Source organism: Jatropha curcas, chromosome 8 (genome assembly GCF_041381405.1).
Source record: "Jatropha curcas cultivar XTBG-Jc1 chromosome 8, XTBG_Jcur_1.0, whole genome shotgun sequence".
NCBI lineage: Eukaryota > Viridiplantae > Streptophyta > Magnoliopsida > Malpighiales > Euphorbiaceae > Jatropha > Jatropha curcas.
Window position 1 is genome coordinate 858,736 of NC_143158.1, and position 24,724 is coordinate 883,459.

A 24,724-nucleotide genomic window follows, 5' to 3' on the forward strand; every position below is an offset into this window, starting at 1 on the left:
CTTGTGATTTGTTCTTTTCATTTTTTATTATTTGTTTTTTTTAAAAAAAGGTTTTTCTTTTATTGCATTAATAATTTAAGATTTGAACATGGACTGTAAAGAGCTTGTTGGGCTGTTCATTGGGCTTGTAGGGAAGTTAAATGGTGGCCCATTAGCAAGCACTGGACATCCACATTACGTGCTAGTCCAAGGCTCCTTTTCCAGAGCGAACTACATAGTGAAGGAAAAACGACGAGTTCCAAACGACAAGGAAAACTATAATACCACGCCACCGTTAAGAGACCGCAAAGCACAACGCCTTCTCAAAAGCGAAGCTAATAATCACTATCCGGGACAAGGATCTCCTCCTCAAAGGTTGGGATGAAAGTGACTGTACTTGGTATAGGATTATGCTTCCCATTATCCAAACATATCCTTTTGGTGGAACCCACCCATTTTCCACCAATAACTACCCCCACTAATAAGCTCATTCCACGCAAGCAGGCCCCACACCAGGTTTTTCGCGCGTGACCAACAATTTCTTGCGCCTTGTCAAGTTTTGATGCTACAGTTACTTAATTACACTTGCACAGTCTAATGTTGTCAGAGAAAGCAACCAGCTTTATTCACAATCGACGCTCTACAATCATCCATTTCTCTATCCATCACCGAATCTTTAAATCCAACGGTTCATTTTTTCCGATCCATCACACGCGTCAACATGCTAGTGTTGGGTCAACCCGGCCTCGAAACAATACAATTTCAGATGCTTTCATCACTTTTCTTCTCTATCTGTAAAGCCTCAGTATCATTTGTCAGTGGCTTTTCACACTCACTCTCCCTCAAATGGCTTGAGACTTGTCCGCTTCGCGAGGATATTTTGGTCATTCAACTCCGGCTGAGAGCTGTTTGGTTGCTCTATTATTACCGGATTCTCCAGTGCGTTTATCGGTTCTGATGGCGGAGGGCTAGGGTTTAGAGAGGTTTCAGAGATGGATAGTTCATGGAAGGTCAAATTTGGCTCAACATTGCAGTCGTCGATGCCAGCCCTGGCTTCTTCGACATCTCGTGAAGCTCGAGATCAGGTAATGATGCCGTAGTGTGTGTGTTATTGCTGTTTTTGGGATGCACTTGGCCTTTGCTTGTTTATGGTTGAGATTCTCAGTTTCTCTGCGAGCTCGATGCTTCTATTGCCTCAACCTTTAGTTAATGTTTCAAAATGTCTCATCTAACTGTTGTATACGGGGGACTATCTGAACCATTTGTAGTGGCATCAAACGATGTTCACAATGTTCTTTGGCGTTTGTGATTTTGGTGACATGACAAGTAAATGGTATAGCATTAGACCGTTCTTATATAACGCTGGAAGCCTCTGTTATCTTACATTGGTATATTAGGGTTTGTTACACTTTCTTTTCAGGCGGAAGAAATTTGCAGGGAGTGCAACACTATTTCGTTAGTTGCTGCTTTTAAGTAATGGGTGGAAATCGCATTGTATTTCAGTCATTACTATCCATTGCATGTGCAGAATGAAGCCTGCATGGCTGATGCATGAAAATTTTAATAATGCTAGTGAGGAAGGAGAACGCAAGTTTTGATGCTTGTAGCATTTCTGGATTTTAATATTTTATTTAATTTGCAATATTAAAAACTTATGCTTGCATTTATATTTATATGTTTCTTTTATGAATGAGCTTGCGATATGATTGTGTCGGTTTGGTGCTGAAAGAGAGTCTTTGGCAGGGGTTTATAGCAAATTAGCAGAGGGAAGGGGGGGGGGGGGTTGGGTGTTGGGGTTTGAGATGGGATGACTCTTGCTGGGCCGTTTCTCCAAGGATTGAGTAGGGAACAATATTTGATTGAGTAGTGAACCGCATTTGACCCGTCACTAGCTTTCCATCTGGGTAAGGAATGATTGGAGTTAATGCATTGGCTCTATAGATGGGATAAGTTTTGCATTTTGTTAATTTTCAAGGTGAAAGATTACCTTTGTTATTGAAAAATTTGCGGAAACTAGAAGGAAACCTTGACTATAACAGTGAAAACTTCAATTTTCATGTTTATATGCCTATTAGTTGGTGTGTGATTTCTTTCTTAGGCCTAAAGATTTCTATTTGTGATTCAAAATTTTAAAATGCGTCATGATCTCTCTTTCTTTACTGTTTCATTCATCTTACTATATGCTAACCATCAGGGTTTTGAATTTTTTCCCCTGTTTTTTCTTGTGGCTAAATATAGATGGAGATTATTTCAAGTCAGTATGTTTATTCACATGCTGGACAAGACTTGAGATCGCAAATGCATGCAAAGATGCCCAATCCATCATTTCCCAACATTGCTAATTTAAGTTCCTGCAGCTCAAGTCATACCGACTTAGGCAGTTCATTTGTAGCTCTCCTATCTGGGCCTGCTTCTTTTTTGCATTTTGATTTCCAGGGATTATCAAATCCAAAACCATTCAGTAGCTCTAGTAAACTGCCTATTGAAATTGGCAATATAACTGTTAGTCCTACTGGAAGTCAGGTTCCTGTGACATCTAGTGGACTACTATCAGAAAATGGAAGCTATCAAAACCTGCGAAGTGGAGCTGATCTTTGTTCAATTGTTTCATCACGGACAATGGCTAGTTCCAATTCTGTGTTTCAACATGGTCTTCTGCCTGCAAACATTTCTCTTAAGGGTTCAGGCCTTACTAAAACTGTCAGTCATCAAGCTGTTCTCGGTAATGAGAAAATAAAAGATTTTGCTTCTCTGAGAGGGGAATGGCATGGCATGCCCCTTGCAGATGCTGTAAAACTCCAGAATGTGAATAATCTAATACCACAAAGATTTCCAGTAGAAGCAGAGTCCTCTGCTTTAAGCGTTTCTTCTACTTCTACAAGTGGTTGCCCTCGCGTGTTTTGCTTGGATAGAAGTAAGTGCTTTGTACATGTTAAGTGACTTTTATCAAGTCTAGTGTGAGTGCCTGATATTTGTGTTTGATTAATATGAAAGGTGGAGATCTACTGCTTAGCAATACAGGACTTCTAGGCATTCTTTGCTCATGCCATTGCTTCCACATGTCTGTCGCTAAGTTCTGTGAGGTGACTTCTGCTAATATCAAATGAATTTGGTGTTTTTTTTATGTTGATTTTCAGGTTGAACACATTTACATGGTATTTTAGCATGTCTTCATGCTTCGAAATTGATTTAACTGCTTTTCTCTTACAGCACTCTGGAGTACTCAATGTTAACCCTGGGGATGCTGTTCGTATGGACAGTGGAGAGACAATTGCTCAGTGGCGTAAGCTGTATTTCCAGAAATTTGGGGTAAGATATTTCCAATGCACTCACTCGCACTTGAGCAGAATTCAGTTTTGTACTTCTTGTACACGTGGCATGTACCTTTTTATCCCCGTGCACAACTTATCCACTAAGTATGTGTTTACATGCTGAAAAACTGTGTGTAGAGAAGTTATCCACTAAGTTCCTCTATAATTTCATAATGGTGTACTTGCTTTGTAGCTTAAAATCATATTTAAATGTGGTATTTTAAACTAATTCAGTGTGTCTCAACAAATGGCTGATATGATAATCTTCTATGATGAGTGTAGGGATGAAGTCAACTTTATTTGCTTTGTAGCTTAAAATCATATTTAAATGTGGTATTTTAAACTAATCCAGTGTGTCTCAACAAATGGCAGATATGATAATCTTCTATGATGAATGTAGGAATGAAGTCAACTTTGTTTAGTAAAATTTCACCTAATGTCTTTTTCTATGCATGCTGTCGAAGCCTAGTAGGATTTGCATCATGCTTAGTATGAGTAATGTGTTTCAATGACTACTAGAAACTTGCTGCAACACTAGTGGTTGTAGTAACTTAGGTGTTTTCCGTAATATTTTTTTGGTGCTTGATTGCCATAACCTAAAACATCTCAAGGAAGCCCAAGTGCATATCATGGACCGAATTCTGTTAATGTGGCGTGTTGCTTCTCTGGTAGATAAAATACCATTTAGGAGTTAGCAAGTACAATGTGTTCTCTTGAAAAGGAAAAAGGGAAAAAGAAAACTATTTTACTTCTAAAAGTTAATATTCTCAAAGAGATATAGAGATTTCTGTCATTTAAAGCCCTTGAGAGGACATGTAAACATTTTTTGGCTTTGGCTTTAGCATGACCTTGTGCTGCAGATTGAGATAATTCGATGTGTGTAACTTTCCTACTCCATGCTTGAGTTTTCATGCACAATGTTCATGTGCAGCCTTATATTCATATGTCTATATATTCACATAGACATTCAAATAAGTTTTGCTTCTCATTATATAGATGCCATTGAATCTTGATTTTTATTCTAAATAGTAGTTTGTCGTAGACTGGATGGTGATGTTTCTTATTGGCATGTGCTTGAAGCAACGAGAACACTGGATGGTGATGTTTTTATGATGCTTTAGATTAGGGTTCCAGAAGATCAGAGTGGGTGGGACTGGCCGGAAGGATTACCATTGACTGCTAGTTTAGTGAAATCTGGTGTGACTATGTCCAACATTGTGAAGAATTCTGATTGCAGTAATCTGGTTGGTGCATCTGGAGGGTCTGTAAGATCTGGGCAGTCTTTGGGTGATGTTTTTCCAGCGAACTTTCTCGCAGACCATAATTCCGTCATTGATGCTTTACATGATAAACAACAGAGAAATGGTCAGGACAGTAACAAATTTTATCTCAAAGGTTTAGTGGCCAGCTCACAGAGCAATTCGTGCAGCGTGGGTGATAACCATATGACTGATTGCTCCATCTCTAGGTGCATGACGATGCCAGAGTTAGCTGGCAGAGGACCGGAAAATATATCTCAGTCCATATATATTGATGCTGTTCTGAAGAGTAGAAGTTTGGCTGCTATGAACCAGACCCTGCAAAATCACAGAATCACTGTTAATGATTCAGATGTTAGCAGAAGTAGAGATGCAAGGGGTGGCACTAATATGGACAAAGATGCTTCTTCCTCTGGCATAGAGTTGAAGCTTGGACAACCATATCAGCAGAGTCAGGCTCCAAGAACTCCAGTTTCACCAGTAGTAGGACAATTCTGCAACACGCTTGTCAATTCACAGAGGCCATTTTGCCAAGAGCAGATGATTCATAATGGTGCGATTTAACTTTCTTTCTCCTTACCTCTTAACTATATGATAATAAGTAGTCTATTATTACTATAGACCATTGTCAATGGAGCTATCAGTTAACTCTTATTCCTTGAATGGTACAGTAACCAGTTGTAGAGGAGAGGAGGAATCTGGAATATTTCTTCCCTGTCCGGTTGGCCTGTCCAATTTCACCTCAAGAAGGGAACAAGAGCAGTTGAATTATGGGAACTGTGTGAACAACAATATGATGAATGCTGCTAAATCAGAACTACTTGGGGGCAATGTGGCTAAGCCTTCAGTTGTTTCACTATTTAAACATTGCAATTTGCCTGAGGGGAGTTCTCATTCTATGACAACTAGTAATTTGTTCAATGTTGGCGAGCATGTGAGACTTGGCACAAAGCAGTGTGAATCTCATGCTGTCAAAGCCTGGAACAGTGGCAATGGGATAGATAGGCAAAATATGGTACCTCAGTCAGGTTTTCTCAAACCTGCAGACAAGGGTAAAGGGGTGGAAGGCCTTGGTAAGTCTTATACTGAAACAACTTTGGGTTCTAAAATGCATAACCACGCAGAAAACCCTAGCTCCTCTACTGGAGTTGTAGCTGGAAACAGCTATTCTGTCTTTCCACACGCTCATGACAAAAACCGCTATTCACATTACTCTCCTAATGTGCTACCAGATGCATCAGATGCTGGAAACTTTTCCAACTACCTTGAGAATGTTCCTTGTTTTGGAAGCAGTGGACCTGCAGATCATGTTTTCCTTAGGTCTATGGGGTCAACCATGGCTTCTAGGCAACTTCTATCATCATCGGCAGTTCCATTAGACTCTAACTTGTCCAGTTCAACTGCCATTCCAGGGCTGACTCCAGCGATGCCAAATCAAGAAAGTATTGGTATTCCTCACTTGCTTGATGATAATTTAAGATGGCTTGCATTGGGGCAGATATTGGAGTTATCCAAGCAACAACATGCATTGGCTTCCCTTGGAAAGAACCTAGAACAGGGAAAATGTAGTAATTCTTCTGATGTCAAAGTACAGCATTCTTTTGTGGAACCATCAATGGCTAAAGAGCAAATGCCAGCACATAACTTAAACTGGAAGCAGGGCATCTCTGAAGTTGCCCTGAAATCAGACCAATCTGGTCCTACTAGTAAGATGGTAAATGATAATGAATTCTCATCTGTGACAGGCAAGTGCTCTTGAATTTTATAACTGCTTGCTTGCATAATTTGTTTGTTAAAACCTGCTCATAATTCTTCAATCCCAATTCAGTATGGAATTCTCTTGTTGTGGTGCGGACAGTGGATTCTTCAATGACATTCTGTGTTCTTCCAGGTTTGAACAGGTGGTGCAAGTTCTCAACATTTACACAAGGAATGTCATTACACTGTAAAGAAATTGGCATGCATTGCCAATCTTCTCACTCTCCTCTTCAAAATGAGCAGCCGTTGTTGAGGTTAGTTTAGAGATTGCAATATTGAACTGGATCATTTTATTTTGCAATTCATTTTCTTGAAAATTGGCATTGGTTCTAATAATGTGAACCTTTTTCTTATGTCTTCTGATATCTTCATAATCTAAGTCATATTAGTTAATGTTTTTCCAAAAAACTTTGCTGTTAGCATCTCTATAAATTTCAATGCTGTTGGTTTAGCCAATATTTGGAGGTGAATAGGTGAATACAAGCTATGTTTTCACAAATTCTTAATGTGATATCTGAAGTAATAGATTCTCCCAGGTAAATTTCATTTTGTCAACTGGCCTGATATATTTTGTATTCTAATGTTACAGGCTTGGTAGATGTCAAAACAATACCCCTCATTCAAATGAACATGAAAGCTGCTGCCCGAGAACACTCTATTTTCAGTACAACTGCAGCTGTCCAGCCCATAATTGTATAGGAGGGCAATGCAATTTTGGAGTTGGAAATCCTCCTAATTCCGTAAGAGAAGAAACTGGAAGTGTCAGTTGCAAAACCCCAATGATAATTGCTTCACAGTTTGCTAAAGATCATGTTAATCCAAAAGAAAATGCAGTGTCTGATCAATATGGAAACTTAAGGGGGCAACTATCTAGGAAAATTAGTTTTTGTGCTTCTCAGTGGAAAGATGTGCCAAGCAAGGTAAAAAGGGTTCCTGAGGTGGCATGTGTAAAAGCATCCCCAGATGCTTTGTATGAAAGAGGACATGAATTAAGACAACTTGAAGATAATGCTGCTAAGTGTTCAAATGGAGCAGTTCATAGAGCAGACTCCTTGAAAAAGCAAGACATATCAAATATATCTTCTGGTTGCTCAACTCCTGCTGTTACTCAGGCATCAATTGAGGTTACCGATGTTGATTCTTCAACTGTTGGGAATAATGAATATGCAAACAATCTTGTAATTGATGAAGGATCAGGTATTGATAAATGCTGGTCATCTGATGATGCCTTTGAAAGTGACAGAACTGCCGACTTTTGTGGTGCTAGTTATAAGACCAACCTGAGAAAAGAGGGATCTCATAAAGTTTTTGGCACTAAATCATCCCGTAGTCTTCTTGATGAGGTTAAGCTCATGGATTCCCTCACATGGAAGAGAGGACGAAATCAAAAACAGTGCGGGACCACTGATTGTGGTAAAACCAATCAGTCACAAGAGTCTGAGAAGGGCATGAAAACTGGGAAGAGAAAGAGAGAAATAGAATTGAAGATGTTGGATGCACCATTATGTACTAAAGTTCCTGTAGTGCATTGCAAAAGTCTTGAGTGTGATGTGACTGTTGACAGGCCTTTTTTATCCAATAATGTGCAATTGGTTTCATCTGGCCTAGACTCATCTTGGACATCTGGTGCTTCTTTCAAAACCGATCTCAAGCATGGGAACTCTGCATTATCTGTCACCAAAACACTCTCTTGTAAAAGAGATCTTTGCAGATTTTACAATGCAGGGGATGGGCATGATCATGGCACAGAAAGCAATCATAATGACAACTCTTGTAATATGATTGGGATCTCAGGCAGAAAGAAATTCAGAAGGACTCGGACTGCTGACATTTGTATGCCGTTTCAGATGCAAGAATTAACTCAGGCAGTAGGTGAAAAAATTTTGAAGAATGATACAGTGAGTTGGATCAAGCCATCTTCAAGTCGGCAGGTGAATCTTTGTTATAGGAAGGCAAAGCCTGTTGTATGTGGGAAGTATGGTGAAATATCCAATGGACATGTGACTGGAGAAGTGACAAAACCAGTTAAAATATTTCCTCTTGATAAGATTCTTAAAACTGCCAGAAGATGTTCTCTCCCTAAAAATTGTAAACCTGGACTAACCTCCTCAAGGGGGTGGAAGAGAACAAATTTCAGATGGAATAATGTTTGCTCCGATAAGTTCTTCAATTTGGCAAAAGAGAAAGAAAATAACAGAAATGATGGGTTGATATGTGAAGAGATGAATGTTGACCCTTCCTTGAAAGAAGCATTTTTGAGTGGGGATGAGCAATCTGCTGATGAATTTTCAATACTGGAGAAGAGAGAAGATAAAAATGAGAAAGGTGATGACCCACTGGACAGTAGTTCTCATGTTCAGACAAAACCCAAGTATAAAGAAACTCGCAAGCGCAGCCTTTATGAGTTAACATTAAAAGGTAATATACATGTTCTTTTATTCAAAAGGAAAATATCATTTGAGTAATTCATATTTCCATCCACTCAGATGAAGGAATATTATGAGCAGAGCTGCAAGTTCTAGCTTACTTGATTGATGAGGCACTCAGCCTTAAAGCAGCAACTGTGATTGCTAAGTGCCAGTTGAAGGAATGAACTTTCTGAAGATCGATTCATATTAGATATGGACTATAGCAACCCATTAGGAATGCTGAGAGGCATTACATGCATTTATTCATGATATGAGGTGTTACGAAGAGGTCCTGTAGTTAGAGCAAAATGCGAGCATGCGTATTGAATAATAATATGTGCTTATTTATTCTGCATGTAGTAACCCATGCAAAGAAGCCAAATTTGTATAAAACAATCAATCGGAATGAAGTTGAAGATTTTCAGTTTGCTGTCTGCATGTGGGTTTTTATGTGTGTTGTCAAGATACTTCAGCTCTTTTATTTAAAAAATTTTATATTTGCTCATTTTGTCTGACATGCTTAATTTTCACTCGGTTTATAAACATTTTTTTTTTCTCATCTCCTTTTATCTTTTACTTAAAAATGTTCCCTAGCTTCTCATTGGCTCTACTTTTACATCATTTGATCTTTATTTTTTTTCAGGAAAGAGTCCTAGTCCTAAAATGATTTCCCAAAGGAAAATTTTCAAATGTGAGCCGAAAATGAAATTGCAAAAGAACCTAAAGAATTCTAATAGAAGTCAAGTTCGTGGATCATGGAAAGTTGATGCCAAAAGGTGAGCTAGCGAATCCATAATGATAGATTGGTTGCTTTTATTTTGATTTATGTATTAGTTTAGATATTATTCTGGCCTTCTCTTATGAATTCTGATGCTTTAGTTTTGAACACTTTGATGTTGTTGTGTCAGACATGTTAGAAAGCAGAAACACCCATCTGTTACAGACATGGATTCATTCTGCTGTGTTTGTGGAAGCTCAAACAAAGATGAAGTTAATGATTTATTGGAGTGTGGGCAATGCTCAATCAGAGTATGTAGCAGCTGGAAATTTTGCATTCAAGTATCTTCCCTATGTTTCCGTTAATGATTTTACACACTGATGAGCGTCTCAATAAATAGGTTCACCAAGCTTGTTATGGCGTTTCCAAAGTGCCTAAAGGCCTCTGGTACTGCAGACCTTGCAAGACAAATTCTAAAAATATTGTAAGAAATTTTATTAGCAGTTCAATGCATAAAAGTATATTTGTCCATTTCTCAATGAACTGAATTAATTTTTCTTTTCTTCATTTGGTCTTTTAATTGATATGCAACTTGCTATTTCTGAAAATATCATGACTTGGATATTAAAGTTTAGATAGCTAATATGCTGTTCAGGATGCAGGTATTTGTTTGTTCTGCAGTTCTTGAAAAGAATTAGAAGTGATTTGTTGCAGAAAAGAAGGCCTAATAAAAGTTTTATCTTCTGATTCGTGTGTTATGTGTTGTAAGCACAATGAGTCCCAATCTTACCTTTGTATTCTCTGTGAGGTGGAGTGGGCAATCTAGAATTGCTCCTTTGGTAGTTTGAAGGAGAACGAGGTATGCCTACTTTGGAGACTTCTTGTGGTCCCAAATCAAGAGGGTTTGGTGAAATGAAAGATGTGAAATTTGTTGGAGCTTATGGATTGGGAGGAATGCTCATATTTTTAAAAACCAATTATTGTCTGTCAATCTATTGTGCGATAAAGTGCTTTTCCGTGACATCTTTGTTTGCATCTGCTTCTTGTGTCATTGATAAGAGTTGCTTTGTGTTCTACATCCTGAATGTAGTGCATGTTTGTTACTTTTTTTTGTGTGTTTTTATGTGATGCTTTCAGTAAGAGGATACGAAAATCACTCTGTTATTGACCTTAGGGCATAAATCTCTAGATACTGTGGTTTAATCATATTTGTAATCTGTTTTCTAGGAAATGTATTAGACTTTACGAAAATTAGGTTTCCTCTGGAGGTTTTATTGATCCTTCTCAACTATATTGGCTGACTTTATTGCCAGACGTTTGTTTATTGGCTTTCTTCTTCCATTTTATCTTGTGATTCTAATGCCTCTCTTGTTCTAACTTGTCTAGGTTTGTGTTCTTTGTGGTTATGGTGGTGGGGCTATGACTCAAGCACTTAGGAGCCGTACAATTGTGAAAACCCTTTTAAAAGCTTGGAACCTTGAAACAGAATGCAGGCAATTGAATTCAATTCCTTCTGCTGAAATTGTGCAGGAAGAATTCAACATTTTGCATTCCTCAGGATCTATACCAGAAAATAGTCCATATGCTGTTGTAAGACCCACAAATATTGAGCCATCAACTTCAACCATTTGCAATATGGATGTGCAGAACCAATCTGATATATTACAAAGTTCATTGTGCCGTGTTAGTAATCTAAAAGTGCATACTAGTATTACAGCAGGAGTACTTGATTCAAATGTTAAGCAGTGGGTTCACATGGTTTGTGGCCTGTGGACTCCTGGAACACGATGTCCAAATGTGGATACCATGAGTGCTTTTGATGTCTCAGGCATTTCACGTCCTAAAACAAATGCGGTAAGCATTGAAATTAATGATAATTGAACTAATAAAATATATATTCAGGAGTATATGTTTGCCTGAATCCATGATGTTATGATTATTTTGGTCAGTTGTGGTGCTTCACGTATGCACTTTTTGTTTTTGGTGTTTATCACCCAACTGTGATTAAGCTAAATAATGGTTGAACTGATAAATTAAGGATAATTGCTCTTTGACCACTTGAGCCAAAGCCCAAGATACGCAATACCATACAATATTGTTGTGGTAAGAGGTAACAGTTCATGCATGGATGGTGAACCGACCTTTTTGAGTTGTCCAAATCTTGTGATATGCTATCAATCCACATTGCATACTTTAAGACGCTGATCACTAATTGCAGTTTTTCATTATTGCATCTTGTTATTATGATATTTGACATGAGTGTTCTTTCTGTGTTTCTTATCTAAATTGCAAATTCAGTAAACAAAAGCAAGGGATGAGTGTACTATAGTAATTTTGTCATGCAATGACAGTACCTGATCTAGGTTCTCTGGTATTATGTACAATTTGGCATTTTTAACTCCTTTTATGGCAATGCAAAGATTCAAATTTACTTCAATTTGTTCACATGAGATATGGGAATCTCTACTGTATAGGGTATATGGATTATGAAATATTATACTTACACTCCTTTTTTGCAATATCTATATTACCTCAACAACAACAACAATAATAATAACAATATTCAAGTAGGAATTTACACTTTCATTTTTTCTTTTCCAGGTATGCTCTGTGTGTAATCGACCAGGTGGTTCATGTATACAGTGTAGGGTTGAAAATTGCTCTGTTCAGTTTCATCCTTGGTGCGCTCATCAGAAGGTGTATTTTCTATTTGAATATTTTGGGTGCCTAGTTACATGCATTTTTCATATTGTTTTTCTGCCTTGATTTGTTGTTCAAGTAGGAATATATCCTTGGAAGATTTGGCCTTTCTTGCTGTTTATGATTTTGTTAATTTCTAGTAGGAACTGGGTTGTGACGAGAAATTGTTTTTTAGTGATATAGACACTTCTTTATTAGACTACCTTCAAGTTATTTTGCTTTATCTGGTATGCAAACAAAAGTAGTGTCCATCCTATTTTAACAGCATAATTGGATTGGAATACAACCAAATGTGTTGTGTTCTATTTTACATTAACAGCCAAAATTGCCTTGAATTTTGAAAATCCCATTTTGAAATAATTAATTCTATTCTTCACTATCAGCATTCTGTTTATCCCTTCAACTTTCTTTAGCGTATTGGTTTCAGGGTCTGCTGCAAAGCGAGGCTGAAGGCGTCGATAATGAAAATGTTGGCTTTTATGGAAGATGTGAACTTCATGCAACATACACAGCAAGTCAATTGACATGTGATGTTGATGACATTGAAGCAGGTTGTACAGGAGAAAGCTGTGCCAGGACTGAGGTATTCCTTTCATGAGTGCTGGGTTGCAGAGGAGGTTTGCATGTTAGCATAGTTAAAAGAGTTAATACTATTGAATATACTAATGATGCTGTGTGTGTGTCTCTCTCTCTCTCTCTCTCCTTTTAAATTTTATTTTGTACAAGGGATATAAGGGTCGCAAACGTGATGGCTTCTGGCATAGTATTAATTGGCAATCAAAAGGAAAGGGTGGATGCCTTGTTCCTCAGGAGCAGTTAAATGCTTGGATTCACATTAATGGACAGAAATCTTGTTCACAAGGCCTTTTGAAGCTGCCAATTTCAGAAAAGGAATATGACTGCCGGGTATGAGTTACTTCAGATTTTTTATTTATGGTTGATTCAGTTAATTGCCTTTCAGATAAGAACCCTTTCTTTATCCATTTTAGTTTTCCTTGGTTTCTCACTGAAACTGCATCATTTGGAGTTCTCATGCTTTCTATCTTATTGATTTCCTCTTATTGCAGAAAGAATATGCCCGCTACAAACAATTGAAGGGTTGGAAACATTTGGTTGTTTACAAGTCTGGCATACATGCCCTTGGCCTTTACACATCTCGGTTTATTTGTCGTGGTGAAATGGTTTGACCTTTTCTCCCTCAAGTCATTGATGCACTTCTCTGATTGTGATTGGACAATGTGATGAGCTTTCTAGATTTTTCAGGTGGTTGAGTATGTTGGTGAGATAGTTGGGCAACGTGTGGCTGATAAAAGAGAGAACGAGTATCAGTGTGGAAGGAAACTGCAGTACAAGAGCGCCTGCTATTTCTTCAGGATAGATAAAGAACATATTATTGATGCGACCCAAAAGGGGGGAATTGCTCGTTTTGTCAATCATTCTTGTCTGGTAATTATCTGTCTCCATGAGCGTTTTTATGCCATCATGCAGCATCAAATTAATTTTCTTACTTTGCTGTCCATTTGCTTGACCAGCCAAACTGCGTAGCTAAAGTTATTTCAGTTAGGACAGAAAAGAAGGTAACTCGAAATCCCTCTTTTATGTGTCTGGCTATGGTTTTCCTTGGTTGCTTATTTTTGTTTGAATAACCTGTTTGAAGTGATTCCTAAAATGTGCGCATTAAAAATTTGGCCTTGCTACTTCTTTTGAATTGTATTTTGCGTTTTGGGGGATAATTAGAGGACTTTGTTTTGCATTTACAGGTAGTCTTTTTCGCTGAGAGAGACATATATCCTGGGGAAGAGATAACGTACGACTACCATTTTAACCATGAAGATGAAGGAAAGAAGATCCCTTGTTTTTGCAATTCAAAAAATTGCAGGCGCTATTTGAATTAATAGGCATTTTCGACTCCCTTGTAAATACATCATTTTTGTAACACCAACGATTCAATTCGGTTGTTAATTTTAGGCCTCTGTCAATACGAAATATCTCCGGAGTCGGGACCTTGTTCTAAAATTTTGTTTCTGTGTATTATATGTAAGTTCAAGCAATTATGAGTCGGATCTATTCCTGTCACATTATGGTAGGTTGCAGGTTAATATTTACGAGACAATCATAAGCACTTCATATTTTTTAAAGTTACAAGAAAAGTACATAAAATAATACATGCATTATAATTATCTATAATTGGTGGATCGATGTGTTTATTATTATCATCATTACTATTATTATTATTATTATTATTATTATAACAAGTTCATTAAAGCTCAAACGATGTTCTAGAAAAATGCTCTTTGGCTAATCTTTTTGAGTATTTCAAATTTTTTAAAAAAAAATAAGAAAAATATTATTTAGAAACAGACCCTAAAAGATAATAACAAATGATCTGGGATTCAGCATTTTGGCTATGAGATCAGTTTTATTCACTCTAACAGCCTCTGAGACAACCTTGTTTTCGATGTTCGCCGAACGAAAAAAAAAAAAAGGTCTGTATTGCCATTTGCCAAACGTCAAATTCACAGGAAAGGTCACTGCTGATCTTGTGTATATTCGTCGATATGCGCTAAAATAAAAATAGCAGAATAAAACTGAAACAAAACACTGCTTTAAACTAAAACAAAAGGTTAGCCACCTGTGATGTATAATAATAATCTTTAGAAGCACAAAAATTCTAATTTACAACACTTGTTTATTCGTTTGAATTACAAATTTTGATATTCTATTTTTCTCAAAAACAATATATTTCTTGTAACCATGGATGATCAATCTAACAAGTTGCAGATTCTTTTTAATTTCATCATCTGATAAACGAAACACGCAGATTGTGCAAATGCTGCCCTCCACCGACACAACTAAACACAAAAGTATACGTCTTGGTAGCTTTTACCTAAATGTCTTCCATGATTCCCAGTTAGGAATGTTTTCTGTGGCTTCATTCACCATTTTCACCAGAGTCACCTGCCACGTAATATTTGCTTATAATCATAAACATCAACTAGGCAAAGAATTGATTTCATCATTCTTTTTCTTCCCTTCAAGCTAAGAGACTTTAAAACTTGCACAAAAGAAAATTCACATAACGACTACAATATTAAGAAAATTTATATCACTTCTAATAAGCAAAGCACGTTTGCTTCCCTATTAGAGAATGCCTACAACGGAGTCTACTCCTAAGCCTCTGGGTAATATAGGCTGGTGCCATCCACAGGTAAGCCCCTATCCCACCTAAAGCTCCATTCTTAATGTAGCTATCAGATTATGACTGCTTTTAACACTATTCAAATGGAATTATCTAACGCAATAACTTTGAGAATGCTTTAAAAAACAGGTCATGGTATTTTATTTTTGTACCACCAATACCAATGAGATAATGGGCCTGATTTTGATTCTCTACGAAGATGCTCAAAGCTGGTAGTTATCTGTACCTAAATGCCAATTATACCCATACTTCATGGTGAAAAGTAGAAAATTTTCACAATTACCGGTAGGTCAGATCATGAAGGCCAAATCTTTCCCATTAAATAGCTCTCTAGAAGTAAGAGACGTGACACCTAAAGATCTTTTAATTTTTTAATGTTAAAATCCTTCACGTGTACAGCTTGCAACAAACTATTATTATCATCAAGAGACATGAAGCATACCACACTTTCTGGAACACCAGGTGGAGGCAGGGGAAGGTTCCTAGGGGGTGGAAATTTATCAAAAGATCTTTTGTCAAATCTCCATTCTCCAATCTTTCCATAGGTTAGCTTACCCTGAAATAGAGCAGGAAAAAAAAAAGAGAAAAAAAAAGCAATTAGCCAATCTGGTAACTAGCAAACCTATATATTGGACCTAAGAAATTTGTTTCTCTTTTCCATTTTTCCTTTTCATTATACATGAACATTGAACATAACAAATTTTCCATTTTAACCGATAGAGTATTACCTTCATGTCATAGTCACATCCATAAGTGTAATGAATTATGAACTTTCGACCAACTTCTGTATCCCAAGGGGGCTGATAATGGAAAAAAGGATAAATACTAGTAAGAATAACACAGAAAAAACTAAAATGTAGTAAGCTTAGGCATCATCGATGGAGTTAAGAAAATGTTTTGCAAGAAAGAATCATCGAATGATATATTCTGCTGGACCCATGCACAGCACAGAAAGGACTGGATTTAGTTAGCACCTGAATCATGAAGTCCTTATACAATATATTGCTAACACCATGAAGAGCAGATGAAACGGCATAAGCATACCTATATTAATGAAAGAAAATGGTGAAAAAAAAGTCAATAGTCTACTCAAAGATGAGTGCAGAATAAATTGCAAAAATCTCACATTTCAAGCACCCAGCCAAAAGCTTTATCTGTTTCAGGGTCCTTCTTCATTGCCAAGGAAACATTCATCCAAGTGGGAGCAATCTTCTTAAGAGATTCCTAACAGTATTTTTAACAGACAATCAAGAAAAGGCCAAGAACCAAAAGAAAAATTCATCATTGACAAGGGCATAATACAACACAGACCTTCCCAATAATGACAGGAGAGTTTCCTATGGGATCAATATTTGTTACCGGTCCCTTGTCCTCAGAGAAGTACTTCCGGAGGACTGACTCATACTTCTTAGGCTCAATGTAAAAGAAAGGAAACGCAGCTCCAAGCCCATCTTTAGATAAGTTTGGTATGGGTTTAACAATAATATGATCCGGCTCTGCCATTAGTATATAACTGCAAAAATGGTAAGAATAGCATACATAAAGTCAAATCTACTGAAATATAGATGGACCTATCACAGAAGCTAGAGTTTAGTGCTTCATACTCTTCTTTTATGTCTGCTTGTTGAAGCCACTGCACAAATGCCCAGGGTCTGTTGAGGACTATGTAACCCTGTCATCAAGAGCTAGCAGGTCATTTCTGGTTACACCCAAAAAAAAGACTTCAATTCTAGTTCCTAGTTTGTATATTTTTCAATTTCCATATTCATAATTGCAAAAGTTAAAACATTTACATAAAAGTAAAACCTAACGAATGGGAGTTGCATTCCCCCCTGTTTTTCAACATTTCTTTAGCAAAGCACATGTGAGATTCAACTTTTTATGGAGTTTAACAATAACAAAAGGGTAAAAGTTGGAAACGGAAACATCGAAAAATCTTCCCCAACATATTTCATCCCTATTCTCAAAATCAATCCAAAACAAGTATCAAACTCTCAATTTAGGTAAACAAGTCCCAAACTCTAACTGATGCTCAAAGTAAAATACACAAACTAAGAAAGAAAAAAAAAAATCCAAGTGGATACCTGATCCATGCCAGACGGAAGAGGCTGGGCTATGAAGGTTGGAATCTCATCCATGAACTCATCAGGTTTTCCGGAATGCAAGATCCTGGTGAAACCACCCATCTCAGAATTGGGTTCATCCTTGAATTTCTTGAACCAGTAGTACATTACTCTACACTGCCACGTGTTATACACGGAATCAGAGGCTGTAACTGCAGTGTGGAACAGCCTTTTCTTAGCGGCTCCGTATCTTTTCGACCTCTCCAAAGGCATTTTGATTATGGGGTCAACAGAAATATAAGAGGAAGAAGTAGTAGATGGACCAGGAAGATCTTGCTTGAGAGGAGCACTGGCTGAGATCAGAATATTGTATGTAATTAGCGCTACTGAAAACGTTATAAGTACAGTGAAGAATAGATTTCCCCAACCCATTTTTATCTTTCTCTCTAATACAGTCTTCTTTAGGAGCGCAGAAATCAGAAATTTAGGAGGAAGAAGAAGAAGGCTGCTTCATACAATTAAAAAAAAAGTCGTCGCAGAGTTGTTGAAGAAAGTGGCTGTTATATTCTTGTTGTATTATTAGGTAAGGATTATTTATTTTATTACACAACAAAGGGAAATATTTCCTACACGGAAAGTTTTCTATCGTCTATAAACAGAGGTAAACTTTTCGCTCCATAAGTAAACGACACGTAGCAAATTGGGCTGATGGCGGTGTCTTTTTCTTTTTTCTTTTTTTTTTCCTCTCCTTCAACAGCATGCTCCTAAATGTGCAACTGCTTTATGGCATACGAAAGGGAGTGGATAACCCATTAAAAAGGATAAACGATTATTTTTTATTTTTATTGATTTTTGATTTAATTTAAAATTACTTTTCCAGACTTCCAATTTGAGTTGGATCAATTTAATCCGAATAATATAATATATGTATAATAAATGTCAAGAAAAATCAAAATGTGAATCTTGGATTGTATCTCCCGATTTAGAAAAAGAAATGAAGCAGCAAATATTTGTTACGGTCTGTTAAGGACTGGATCTCAAGAATTGTATATCAACGACAAGAGTAATTTCCCATCTCCCAAAATTATATTTCTTTAAAATACAAAGACGATTATTTCGGCTTTATCAAAATGAAACGAGTAAAAATTAAACTGTGTTGGTCTAAAATTCGCTAAATTCTTTGCGCTAATTCAATGTGGCTGTCAAAGTTTCTGCGCGCACGCCAAGGCTGCACTCCTATACAGGACTTCAAGGTAAATTATTCCCTCTGCATTCACAGGTGTAGAGTTCCATTTCATTTGGTCAATACCAAAACCCTGAGCTTCAAAAATTATTGCCAACAGAAAAAACTGCATTACCTTTTGTCGCTTGCTAGGACGAGGCGATGAAGGATCAATTCGTGCTCTTGAGGAAGCCCCAACATCCGATTCTGAAGCCTGCAAATAAAATATAATGGTTACTTGAAATGGATATCGACCAATCTCTTCCCTTCCCTTCCCTTCCCTTCCCTTCCCCCCTTCCCATGTCCATGTACCAAAAATAATTCCAAATTTCTATAATAGGAGTATGCATTAGACAAAAGAAATCATAGAATCAAGCAACAAAGCATGCTTGCCTGTGTCAAAGCTTCCATATTACCAGAATCAATCCTGGAAGAACCCAAGGCTGCATCTTGATCTATAAAGGGCATAATTTGTTGAAGCACATTAGACAAGAATGCTCCTTCATTATCTACTGTTGCCTCTTGTGTGTTAGCAGCAGCCTCAGGTGGCTGGGAATTTGAAGCTGTACCCTGAAAGTTAATACCACCGCCAACATGGATAGGTACATTATGGTTATGGTCACTAGATGGATGAGAGTTACTAGTGGTATCCGTAGCTTCAGAATTCAATTGTTGAACTGGAGCTAAGACTGGATAGGATAATCCCATTGAACTATGTGATAAATCAGGATTTTGCCTAACTGGAGCAGTAACTGCAGTGATCACAGCCCTAATTGGCACTACCTGCACGTCAGAAACCCTAATGGAGGGCGGATTCCCTGAGGGTACAGCAGTAGCTTGATGAAGAGAGTTTGAACCACCAGAAAGTGGTGGGTTGGTTTCTCCAGTAGATGGCTCCCTTTCATTTGCATTAACTGATGGCATCAATGAACCTATGTTATTTTCAGATCAAGATAACCTTTTAGATAAAATCACATAAAATAAATGGAGATGGATACAGAAAAGACAATGCTGGCAACAAAGGCAGCACATTGTTTTAATTTTGACAACCAATATGAGATTCTCACTAGAAGACATTTAACACAACCAACATTGTCAAAAATCCAACAAATTCACATAAAACTACACGGTAAAATCAGATGCCAAACTTCTCAAAGATACTTTTTTTTACTATAATAACAGACAAGTGAAACATCCCATCACATTTTTCAGAGCTCGTTAAACTTAAATATTCTGAATGGATAGGCACCTGCTTGTATTCTTACGTTGCGATTCCGCAGGACCTCAGCAGTTCCAATGGGAGTTGTCCCATAACTTGCTCCAGGTTGGAAGGAAAGTGGCTGTTAATGATTTGTTTCAGGGAAAACAGTAACAAAGAGGAAATCAATTTAAGATAGTCTGAATTCACATAAAAAGACAATTGATAAGATTGTGCATACTGCCTGAACCATCATCGGATTTGGACCAAAAGCGGATATAAATACAGGAGGTCCAGCATTTACCACAGCATCAGCCTGAGTAGGAAAAGTCAGCTCCTTGTCATCATTTGAGAAGATGTGTGAACAACACTCTTCATGCAGTCAGTAACAAGTGGAAAGAGGGGGTGGAGAGGGAAAGAAAAGAAAGAGCTAATGCATGTAAAGCTCATGAGAACTCAAAAATTGAATCCCACAATGAAAACAGGACAAATAACAAACCGGTGTTTCGCCCAGTCTCAGTGTCATAGTTATACGACCAAGTTCAAGCAGCAAAGCACCCAAATTCTGCAGAAGCACTCCTGATCTAAGACTGTTTGTCTGAACACTAGCCCAGGCTAATAAATCCATAACATTTTCTTGATCCTCTAGTAGTTGTGCAAGTTGCTGCAGATTAAAACGTAGTCCATAGCAATGTATGAGGACAAAATTCACATTTCTGCAAGAGTTACAACTTCATTCCATCTATAAGTTGCTGCAAGCTCCCTATAGCTATTCCCAACAGAAGAAAGACCCAAATATGCTGTAGTCATATTCTAGCTTCTCAGGACCTACACTGAGGTCCTGAAGTAAGCTTAGAAAAAATTCGCCAAATCAAGTCAACTCAGTTGTTGGCGGTTGCTTAATCTCAAACAACTTAATGCTGTAATAACCTGAAACTATCACTACCAAATGGAAATAGTGGTATCACATGGCTTATCTTAAACCAGACAATTATGATGCATGGAAAACTTTCTGAACCATAAAAACATACAGATAGGCAATCAGCAACTTGTTCAATCAACAATTGCCTGGTTGACAACAACACTTCTGCCAAGGAAGCTGGCCTTGCAAGCGCTTCTTGCCCAGCAGTTGAAGGGAGGACGGTTTCAGAGTTCTGTACATTTCTCCCATGAGTTGCAGCAAAGTTTGAATTGTTTTCATCATCCACTGAAAACAATCAAAAATTTTCAAGAACATAAGCAACAGAAATACCATGTATGAGATTAGGAAGAACTAAAAAAGCATTGAGTTTACTAACCATTCGGCCCAAATTCATGTCTCAAATGATTGAGATATTGGGACAAAGTTGTCAACGACTCAAGAATCACCTGCAGAAATCATGAAAATTATCTCATGTTCTTCAATCGTGTCAAGGGAAGTACTTTGTGTGTGAAGAAAATATGCCGCTATCCAACAAAATCTCAATGCGGAACTAGTTGGAGCTGCCTATACAGGTACTTTTTCACTCATTTTCATCAATCTGATCACACACAGACACAAACATATCTTAATATTCTCACTGTTAACTGCACTAACTGTATGGAGTGTTAACTGCGGATACTCAGCACCATAGAATATAATAATTGAATGGTGTCTTAATCTTAATTTGGGTCCAGCATAACTGATCCATGCTTACATCTAAAATAAGGTTGAAATACATTGGGAGCCAGCATAAACAGAATCACAACTCTGCTATCAGAAATGCAAGCTATGTCTAGTACAGTAAGAGGAAATTGCAGCTCCATGGATGAAGAAAACAAAGAGTTGAAACATACAGGTGGCTGCAAAGTTGCTTGGTGGTGTTGTCCACTAGAACCTACCAAGCCATTATTAGAAGGTTCCTGCCAAAAAAAAAAAAAAAAAACATCAGTACTTGAACATGTACTTGGGCACTAACTTCAAGTCCTCAAGTAGCATTGAGGCTTCAAGGGATGATATAGCATAGCATCAACCTGAATCTATACCAAACATCTCAACAGAAGATGGAAACAGATACATGCAGCAATGTAAGTTACTCTGTCCTCGCTTTTATTAATAAATCATTTAATAACTAACTTGAGCTACACTGGTCGACAAATCAATCAATTCACAAGCTCTATTCCGAAATGCAATACAAATATCTTATAGGAAAATGAGAAAAGTGCTTTCCACTAAAGTATCTGCACAAGTGTGGTTGAATAAGACTTCACACAAATAAATTACACTACTACAAGGAGCTAAACAGGAAATGCATCAGCCATTCTAGAATTGGTTTGTTCTGTATAAATTAAATATACCCTGAGATTAAACCCTTCGCTGCCACTTCCAACAACAATGGAACTGAGAATAGCTGAGAAAATCTGTTGACAAAGATATGAAAGAAATAGAAAACCACAAAAATCATATCGACATGTTTTTCAATGTATGTGCAAGAAATGAGAATTCATTTTGCAACTCCAGCACTTACCTGATTAAATGAGGAAAAGACTCCATCACCTTCTTCAGAAAAGGCTCCAACTAATACACTGGGACCTACACAAATATCTAGACTGTGTGAAGCACTTGAGGAACTATCAGTTGCTGCAAGTGACACCAAGTACTTTAAGTTTTTGGTGTCTCTTACAAATTCAATTGGCAAGAATATTAATCAGGACGCACTTATGTGAAAGAAGAAAATAATCCATTTATAAATTGTGGAACAAATGACCAAATAAGAGGAATTAATGTTTTTCTTATTTTTGCTTTAGGCATTCTGCTATGTCATTATGTAGGACAGACATATAATTCTTCTCTTACAATTATGTAAGCAAAATCCAGTTTGTGTACATGCAAGCTTCAATGGAATTTCATATGGGATGATCAGAAGTCCAATCCAAATATATAATGTTGAAAATATATTTAATCAAATAATATTATGCTATAAAATCAACTTGATAAACGTCCTTAAAGCACAACTAACCAAGCACAACCAACCTGGATCATTATTAGGCAAGCTATCTGATGATGGCAGAAATGGTTGTCTAACAACCAAATGCAAAGTGTGACCATCTTCCACATCTGATGTAACGTAGCAAGAAAGCTTTCCAAACAAGCTGATCCATAGCAGAAGAAAGAACAAGTGCAAATCAATGAATCATGAAATTATCAAATTCAAAAAGGATACGATATGCCGAGAGCAGCTGATCATCCTTTAAAACTCTTCCACGACAAATAAGGCGCTGTTGTTCAGATAGCACACCAGTAACAGTAGCAATTTGTTCCTTCAGCTCAGGTACGGGGACCTGTACAACATAAAGAGAATTAGAAGATAAGAAATACATCCATATGCACACCCCTAAGATGTTTTATATAGCATAAAAGCATAAGAAACGAACAATCACAGAGAAAAAAGCATGTGATACTTACACATTTATCCACACGCAAGGTATATGTTTGTGAATCTAAAGTTTTTATCTTTATCTCAACTGTTGCCTCAGAACAGTTAGACCCGTGATTCCCAGAAGCCATAGCTTGATCACCACCAGTCTCCCTTTTTCTTCAAAACCTGAAGAATAACCCAAATAGCCTCAACACGGTTATTGTGAACAAAATTGAGTTTCTAAAACCTAGAATCAAACATAATTAATACGCAATAAAAGAAACTGCAACCATGTTAGGTGCTGTGCAATCCCGAATGCCTTTATTATTTAACATGCAGATAAATGTTCACATAAAGTTCAGATAAAAAAATGTAGCTTAATTGAAAAGCATTTCCGAACCAGAAATAGATAATGGCGAGAGGAACAATATCCATGTCTCCCTCTGATGAACCAGTCCTTTACTAATCATGAGTCATCCATTCATTCGGAAAGTCAAGCACATCATTGAGATGTTTTATTGGCTGTGAACGAAAAGAAAAATACAATAAAACTAAAAAGTTCGGAATTTTAAAGAGAAACCTCTAGCACCTGACAACATACAAGAATTCCCCTCCCAAAACAGAAATAACCCATAAAAATTTTAAATGTGAAATGAAATTAAGTCCATTCTTTCTCTGTTATCAGCTGCCAGCGAGCAATTAATCATCCTGGTTGACTAAAACTGGTATGAGAAAGGGTTCTTACTTTAGTGTTGAGAGGAACGGCGAATGAAAATAATAAGAAGAAAAGAACTGAAATGAAACCCGTGAAACTCAAATGACAAAACAGTTATGATCAGAGAACAGAACCTCGCAATTAAATGCTGTTAATTTTAATGCATGCAACTATTAAAAAGCCTCAACTTTAGAACTTGTATTTGTCCAAGTTCGATTAACAGTAACAGAAGCAATCCATTTAGCATACAATAACTAAAAAACCGAAGGACCATCAAATTCTAGGGTTTCATGAATCAGAAAAAATAACAAAAACCAAAAACTGAAGACAAAATTGCTTCCAAAAAGTTGTATCGCCATGGATGCACTGATAGACACGTATATCCATAATATGATCATGCGAACGAGTAGATAGAAAGAGTAGCATTAGACTGAGATATTCACCTGAAAAAGCTTCAAGAAGGGAATGACTTGCGGTGATTGAGATTTTGAGAGCGAGGGGTTTAATGCTAGCTTGAAATTAGGAAAATTTTCTTATAGAAAATTGTTACCTGCCGGTATGTCTCCCCCCTGTGGGTGCTATTTAAACGTTTCAGTGGTGTTTTCCATCAGCCGTCGGATGAAATTACTTTCCTTATAAGTCCGTCAGGGCCGTCCGATTGAAATTTTTTAATCCTTAAATAGTAATAAATAATAATAATAAATGTCATACCACCTGAACCAGAATCTCAAAAACGCCGTCATGCAATTAAGAAATTTTTAATGCAGCAAATTTCATAGTTCAGTGCCAACCAATAATGAAGATAGAAAGATCTCAA

The 24,724-nt window shown here is 37.2% G+C and overlaps 3 protein-coding genes across 12 annotated transcripts; 1 reads left to right on the forward strand and 2 right to left on the reverse strand.

Annotated features, from left to right (window-relative positions):
- The first annotated feature begins 756 nt into the window (after positions 1-756).
- Positions 757-14,271, forward strand: LOC105637593 (uncharacterized). 5 transcript variants are annotated; one of them, XM_037637467.2, is made up of 20 exons: positions 764-1,064; positions 2,218-2,893; positions 2,974-3,062; positions 3,190-3,288; positions 4,412-5,102; positions 5,221-5,622; positions 5,782-6,294; positions 6,441-6,561; positions 6,897-8,725; positions 9,359-9,491; positions 9,624-9,744; positions 9,834-9,917; positions 10,820-11,287; positions 12,035-12,130; positions 12,561-12,716; positions 12,860-13,039; positions 13,201-13,314; positions 13,397-13,579; positions 13,666-13,710; positions 13,894-14,271. In XM_037637467.2, exons 1-20 carry the CDS (start codon positions 972-974, stop codon positions 14,026-14,028), a joined length of 6,228 nt encoding a protein of 2,075 aa, XP_037493395.1. In that variant the 5' UTR covers positions 764-971; the 3' UTR covers positions 14,029-14,271. The 5 variants fall into 5 exon arrangements, 4 of the variants coding, with proteins under 4 accessions (XP_037493396.1, XP_037493395.1, XP_020536500.2 ...); XM_020680841.3 differs by having other exon boundaries at positions 5,221-6,294; XM_037637469.2 differs by lacking the exons at positions 764-1,064; positions 2,218-2,893; positions 2,974-3,062 and having other exon boundaries at positions 4,371-5,102; positions 5,221-6,294.
- A 474-nt stretch (positions 14,272-14,745) lies between these two features.
- LOC105637594 (hydroxyproline O-arabinosyltransferase 1) lies at positions 14,746-17,973 on the reverse strand. The gene is made up of 8 exons (XM_012221093.4): positions 17,417-17,973; positions 16,937-17,004; positions 16,644-16,845; positions 16,459-16,556; positions 16,307-16,376; positions 16,061-16,132; positions 15,775-15,888; positions 14,746-15,091 (listed from the first exon to the last, which is right to left on the reverse strand). Exons 1-8 carry the CDS (start codon positions 17,825-17,827, stop codon positions 15,017-15,019), a joined length of 1,110 nt encoding a protein of 369 aa, XP_012076483.1. The 5' UTR covers positions 17,828-17,973; the 3' UTR covers positions 14,746-15,016.
- Positions 17,974-18,347: 374 nt separating this feature from the next.
- LOC105637595 (Ubiquitin-like superfamily protein) lies at positions 18,348-24,483 on the reverse strand. 6 transcript variants are annotated; one of them, XM_012221095.4, is made up of 16 exons: positions 24,351-24,478; positions 23,593-23,714; positions 23,240-23,378; positions 22,998-23,115; positions 22,808-22,891; positions 22,302-22,366; positions 22,132-22,194; positions 21,631-21,696; positions 21,114-21,183; positions 20,847-21,022; positions 20,315-20,479; positions 20,057-20,131; positions 19,867-19,957; positions 19,011-19,549; positions 18,754-18,831; positions 18,348-18,662 (listed from the first exon to the last, which is right to left on the reverse strand). In XM_012221095.4, the coding sequence occupies exons 3-16, from the start codon at positions 23,339-23,341 to the stop codon at positions 18,654-18,656; spliced, it is 1,701 nt and encodes a 566-aa protein (XP_012076485.1). In that variant the 5' UTR covers positions 23,342-23,378; positions 23,593-23,714; positions 24,351-24,478; the 3' UTR covers positions 18,348-18,653. The 6 variants fall into 6 exon arrangements, with proteins under 6 accessions (XP_012076485.1, XP_089581004.1, XP_089581007.1 ...); XM_089724878.1 differs by lacking the exon at positions 23,593-23,714 and having other exon boundaries at positions 20,060-20,131; positions 24,351-24,483; XM_089724881.1 differs by lacking the exon at positions 23,593-23,714 and having other exon boundaries at positions 19,034-19,549; positions 24,351-24,483.
- Positions 24,484-24,724: the final 241 nt, after the last annotated feature.

Bases quoted from the DNA above. Each gene is read 5' to 3' on its own strand.
- LOC105637593 (XM_020680841.3), top strand. From the start codon at position 972: ATGGATAGTTCATGGAAGGTCAAATTTGGCTCAACATTGCAGTCGTCG. The intron at 2,894-2,973 runs GTAAGTGCTTTG...TTAATATGAAAG, and splicing joins CGTGTTTTGCTTGGATAGAA to GTGGAGATCTACTGCTTAGC. The intron at 11,288-12,034 runs GTAAGCATTGAA...TTTCTTTTCCAG, and splicing joins CACGTCCTAAAACAAATGCG to GTATGCTCTGTGTGTAATCG.
- LOC105637594 (XM_012221093.4), bottom strand. From the start codon at position 17,827: ATGGGTTGGGGAAATCTATTCTTCACTGTACTTATAACGTTTTCAGTA. The intron at 16,557-16,643 runs GTCTGTGTTGTA...AAATACTGTTAG, and splicing joins CTCCTGTCATTATTGGGAAG to GAATCTCTTAAGAAGATTGC. The intron at 15,092-15,774 runs GTATGCTTCATG...ATTACGTGGCAG, and splicing joins CTGGTGTTCCAGAAAGTGTG to GTGACTCTGGTGAAAATGGT.
- LOC105637595 (XM_012221094.4), bottom strand. From the start codon at position 23,341: ATGGCTTCTGGGAATCACGGGTCTAACTGTTCTGAGGCAACAGTTGAG. The intron at 23,116-23,239 runs GTAAGTATCACA...TATGTTGTACAG, and splicing joins CCTTGCGTGTGGATAAATGT to GTCCCCGTACCTGAGCTGAA. The intron at 21,023-21,113 runs GTTAGTAAACTC...GATTGTTTTCAG, and splicing joins ACATGAATTTGGGCCGAATG to TGGATGATGAAAACAATTCA.